Raw genomic sequence first — 6,000 nt, 5'->3', positions numbered from 1 at the left:
AAATCCCTGCAGGGAGCGGTGACTGGCAGGGAGACGATCGGGAACGGAGCAATCAGCGGTATGTGATCAATAGATCTGACTTTTGACAGCTTCAGGTTCACACATCGGCTCAAATTATGGGGACTAATGTATTTCACTCTCCCCATAATTCTCCTTTAAACTTACAGTACATGTTTAACAGATTCTGCAAAAGGATTTTTGCACTGCAGTCCAAAGTGACTTTCATTAAAACACTCCCTCCTGATGTGCTCACTTATTCAATAATTAAAAAAAAAATCCCAATGCAGTCTAAAGTGAACCATTGTCATGCCCAGTAGCATATACTTATCTTCCTTTTGTTCCCCATGTACTGAGTTCAACTGCCAAGGGTAAAGGAAATCCCTGTTTAAGACATAGCTCCCATCTGTCCCTCATTTGAAGATACTGTCCCTCTTTTGGAACCAAATCCCTCTGTCCTTCTTTCCTCTTCAGTCTTCTCCGGTACTGTACTTTTGAACGACCAAAATTGACATATTTATAAAAGAGTGAATGTGACTTCAAACATTCCCTAGCGGTGAATCCATGAGTAATTTAGGTGCATGCACCTGTAAGATTTATCTGCAGTGAATGTTTGGTTAATGTCATATTTGCCGCTTTATAAATAGGCCCGTAACTCTTTAAACCAAAGTTTCAATTGTTGTATTTCTTATCTGGAAAAGCTAATATAAATATAACAAAGTGGTGGGAAAAGGATACTGTGTTTAAACAATTTTTGTCCTGTTAATCCTTTATTATCTGAGAAACTAGTGGGGTGTCCTCTGATTACATACTTTGTGCTAAAAGGGGTCCCTCTTTTTTTACCCTAGAAAGTTGAGAGGTATATGTATACTGTATGTATACAGTGAATAAAGGAGATGGCAGTGCTGTCAAGACACGCAGAGGTAGCCTGACGGGTAGCGAACACATTGCCCGCACAGCACCTCTCACCCTCCTCTGTTCATGACAGAACATCGGCAGCCCTCCTTGCCATGCAGCCCCGTGCCTCCTCTGTTGCCTCTGGACTGATACACAACCTCTAACAACTGCCAGCTAGCTCAGAGTAGATTACTATAGTAGTAGCTCTGGGCTTGCATTGTGAATGATGGCAGCTGCAGAGAAGGACTGCTATTTACAAAAGCATTTAATGGGTTACCTTTGATCTACACATGACACTAGTTCAAGCAAAATAAAAAAGTTTTAAAAAAAAGTTGTATTTCTTTTAAAAAAATATTCACCATTTATTTGTTTGCAGATGACACAAACCTTTGTGGTGGTGTAAACAAAACTGAACCCCCCCCCCCCCCCCCCCCAGAGCTTTTTAGCCATAATGTGCTGGTACGCATAGCATATTAGCACATTATGGCAGACTTACCTGCCAAAGCGATCACTGCAATGTCAGCACTCTTCTCCCTCACTGGCGCTCCATCTTCGCTCCAGTCATCATCCACACAACAGGAGTTACTTTCTCTCAGCAAGGATTTCTGCCAAGCCTGCGAACTGAGCTGTGCACGTGTGGCTCAGTTCACAGAAGAAAAAAGTCCTGATAGACAGATAGAAGGATGTATGGCAGAAGAGACTTACACAGCTTGTCGGTCAGCACTTCTTTTTTAAAGTTTAACTTAAAGTGACATTAAAAAGGCAAACATTGTTTTCCCTCCCCCCAATGTTAATGTTAGCACTTACCTTAAATTATGTCTCTTTTTCCGATCTTGTTCTTTCCTGATGTTTTCAGCCTTCTCTCCAACGGTGCAGCGGCTCTCTGATCCAGCGCTGACTACTCTGTCCCTCCGATCCAGCGGTGTCTGCATGCGGGTGCACGCGTCCACAGACTTACCTTGAGTCCCTCGTCGCGTCCCTGCCGAAAATGAGAACTGTGCATGCGCGTGTCCCAAGATCCTTTGCGGCCGCTCAAGAAATTTCTCATTTTCGCACGGGACCGCGCACGGAACACAGGGTAAGTCTAAGTGTAAGTTTTTGTTTTTTTACTTTTAGCATATATCTACTGCTTGCTAGCTGTAGATATATGAAAAAAAAACGGGAGGGTTTAAATATCCTTTAACTACCCTTTATTAGGACATGCTGCGTCCAGCAAAACACAGCCTCTGAATTGCCATATGCACTGCTCAAATAGTCAATGGGTTTTTACGTGCATTTGGTAGCACAGCTTAGCAAAATCCCATTAACAAACACTGGAAAACAACTGTTTTAATTCTACAATCCTACAATGGGGACATAGACAGCAGTAACTGATAGAAGTTCTATACCTTCTTCACTCTATCAAAAACTTAGCAAAAGATTGTCTACACATGCTGTTCTTCTCTTAGGCCTGGTTCACACCTAGGCGTTCTTGAGCAGTTGGTAAGCGCTTTTAAAACGCCCAACACAAAAAAATCCCATGATTTTCAACGGCCCCTGTTCACACATGAGCAGCAAAAGGCCAGCAGGAAAAAACGCCAAACGCCTGAAAAGGTACATGAGCTTCTTTGGGCGGTTAACAGCGGCAATAGCATGTTGCACATTTTTGTGCGCATTTTTGCACGCTTGCTGCCAGTCAAAACACGCGTCATGTACGCGCGTACAAACGTGCATGAAAAATGTGCACAACACGTATAATCATGCAAATAACCGCACGCTGGACAAGTGCGTACAAACACGCAAAAACTATGCCGCCTAGGGCTAAACCCGGTCTCAGAGAAGTTCAATTGGCATCACATATTCCAAAGTGGCTGAGAAACATTAACAGCACAATGCAAAATACAGTCTATAAATGTTGCAGTAGCAGAGCAAAGCTACTATGAAACACAGCAGTAATTTTTGAAGCAGCTCTGGATACAGAATTGGGGTTCCTAGGTATGCAGCTCAACTGCCACATCAGAGCTGACAAATGTGGAGGCCTGCGAAACCTATAGTAACTGTATGGGGTTGATTTATGGAGACTTTTATAAAGAATAACAGAGATGTTGCCTGTGGTAAATTAGATTACATACTTAATTTTCGTTAGTAAATTAACTAGGATACTTGTCTCAGTTTAAGTAGACTAGATGTAAAAGAAGGTGAAATTCATAAGCCAGCTAATGCTTTTTTTTTGCGAGTAGATTCCTAATACACACAGTGAACAGGCTATGATTTTGTCCACAATTTCAGTTTCCTTGTACACACATGGATGCAAGCCATGACATGCAATCCATCTTTCAATAAGGAAATGTGGTGGAAACCTCTTAATCCCTCTCTGACAGACTTTCACCCTCATTGGTAATCACTACTTTATTCGCTCTGAAAAAGCTGTTAGATTTCCCCCACTAAACCAGAATTGTGTATAATTACACCCGTGTGTGCTCGATCTAAGCCTTTCCAGAGTGGAAGAGGTTAACACCCTGAAGATATATGGTTTGTGTTTTCACTTACACCAGTTTCTGACATTTTAATATAAGAAAAAATCTAAAAAAAAAAAAATTTACAAGGAATTTTTTTTTCCAATGACAAAATGAAAAAAAACAAAAAAAGCAGAGGTTTTCAATGGCAGTCTTCTAAATAACTATGTGCACTCCAGGCGTTTGTGGCTTGCTCTTTCCACTTGAGTAATGGTGAATGATCAAACTTTCCAGACAAGGATTTCCAGAGTTGGCTCAACACTGATTTATAGCGAAATAGCAGTCCAAGCAAACAGAAACACAATAGTAAAAAACATGCCTTGCCATGGAGGAAAAACAGTTATAGTTCATTGTCAGGTCCCCAACCTATATGAATTAAACAATTTCTGTGTGTCTACATGAAAGTGCAATTGTATGTTACCTTTAGTACTAACACTGCTCAAAGAGCTGCAATGTGATCATCATTCAACACATCAATTACTCGCCAAATGCGAGCGGGCAAGTGGACATTTTGAGCCCTGTATGTATGTATATATATATATATATACACACATACAGGGCTCAAAATGTCCAATTGCCCCCTCGCAATTGGCGAGTGAAAATATATCACAAATAATGTGTGATATATCATAACATATGTTATCATTCTAGTCCAAACCATTAGATCATTAGAAAACAATCACTCACCTGAGGCTTGCATTTCTGATCAGTCCATGTTAGTTTAATTCACAGCCAGTGAACTGTGCTGGTGGTTTATCACAGCAAAACGGTGGCTTACCAATCAGTTGTGGCACCTTATGCAGATTTTTTTCTTCTTCTATTACCGAGCCTCTTCCACCAGACACACAATACAAACTGTAGTGTTCCCCATTGGCGGTCATTGGTGAATTGCCTCCCCCATTACAGTGGTGGTCATTGGTAAATTCGCCCACCACCCCCCTTGTTACACTGATTGATGACTAGTGATGAGATGTTACCCCCACACACACTTTTGCACTGGCGGTCAGTGGTGAAGTAGCACTCTGTTACATTGTTGGTGGAGCTAAACTGATCCATCTTATAATGGGTTCTGTACTTGAGAAAATAGGTGCTCTATGTCCTGTGCTGCTGCCTCTACCAAGCCACGTGAGAACTAAAAACAGGGTATCAATCTGCCTAAGGGCCCATTCATACTGGTGCAATGCATCAATCACACTATTCATTGCGATTAACACACTGTACAAAGCACCTACTGTGGGTTAACAGTGTGGGAGGTGTTCTGCATTGCCATTCATTTGAATGGCACCCCAAACGCACCTCACACCCACAATGCATTTGATCGTGCTGCAACATGGCAGTGCAATTACGAAAAAAAGCAGTGCCTGCAATGCTCACCATTGTTTGAAGGCACCCAAGGTGGAGCACACCTGATGATTTAGTATCCAATGTGTAAACCCAAGTTTCTACTTTAAACATCGGTATCCCATACACCTTCTGCCCGAATACACCAAAATGTACTGCGCAGCAATCTTACCATTAATGCCAAATTTTAAAGGCAGTCTGGGAGGAAAGCAGACTTTTTAGCATGAAGGCAGCTCAGACAAATTATACAAAAATAACAAATGATACCAAATAAGTAATTATATAAATGATGTAGTTTTTATTTATAATATACTAACACAGGTGTTGAAGACCATAATATCGGTATTCATTTATAAATTTGACCCCCATGAAATTCACAACTTCAACCATTGCAGATGGTAAGCAATACATACAAAGAGAAAATCTAATACTGCTGAAAATGAATTATAAGGGAGTAGCATGAAAGCTGCCATTACTCACATCTCCTTTTGCAATGCTAGTTGTCTGGCTGTGAACCTGATCCAATTTCATTGAGTTCTTCACTCACTGATCTAGTGTAAAATTAGGTACCTCGGCTTATATTCGGGACGGCTTATACTCGAGTAAATACGGTATGTAGCTCAGGAGTTCTGACATCATTCAGATTTCACTGGTTGCCTGCCTGCTACAAGTCATTGACTCAAAGTATTAGCAGTAAAAAAAAAAAAATCAGAATGTCAGAGCTAGCCTTTCACAATAAGGTCAGAAATTGCAGTCTCTACATTTCTCTTACTACAGGTTTCCTTGAAGTGTACAAAAACAAAATTTTACTGTGGGAGCAACCTTATTTTTTGGCAACAAAGAGAAAAATAAGATTGTCTCACTGGAAACAGATCATAAGGCATTTTACACATACCCTATAAAAACATTTATTGAAAAGAACTGAAGATTAAGACCCAAGTGCAAATGGATAGAAGATGCCGTGCAATAAAAGACATTTCTTGCCATGGTTGGAAAGCAGAAGCACCTACAGATAAACAACCAGAATGTCACCCCAGAGGGCAGAAGATGAAACAGAAATGGGTCTGTTATAATGCAGATTCAAAGAATTGGTCCGGACTGGGCCCCGTTTTCTCTCTGTGCCTTCCAAAGAGGGTGACGTCATTGTATTTCTTCACAATCGTACTTGAAATCTTGCAGTACTTCACTGATTGCTTCCACGGTTTTAATTATCCTAAGGGAACGGATGGGAGCTATAAATAATATACATCTGGCTTACATTACACACAAT

The 6,000-nt window shown here is 40.9% G+C and overlaps 1 protein-coding gene across 1 annotated transcript in view; it reads right to left on the bottom strand.

Moving 5' to 3' along the window:
• Positions 1–5,489: 5,489 nt before the first annotated feature.
• CUNH19orf60 (chromosome unknown C19orf60 homolog) overlaps positions 5,490–6,000 on the bottom strand; it is a 28,862-nt gene continuing 28,351 nt past the window's right edge. The window contains exon 5 of the mRNA XM_018557492.1: positions 5,490–5,943. Within this exon, the coding sequence (XP_018412994.1) occupies positions 5,871–5,943 (73 nt within the window). The 3' untranslated portion in view covers positions 5,490–5,870. The remainder of the gene's footprint in view (positions 5,944–6,000) is intronic.

This window comes from Nanorana parkeri, unplaced genomic scaffold, assembly GCF_000935625.1.
Source record: "Nanorana parkeri isolate BGI_ZX_2015 unplaced genomic scaffold, ASM93562v1 scaffold286, whole genome shotgun sequence".
Taxonomy (NCBI): domain Eukaryota; kingdom Metazoa; phylum Chordata; class Amphibia; order Anura; family Dicroglossidae; genus Nanorana; species Nanorana parkeri.
Note: the sequence above shows the minus strand (reverse complement) of the source record. Positions and strands in the feature narration are given on the sequence as shown.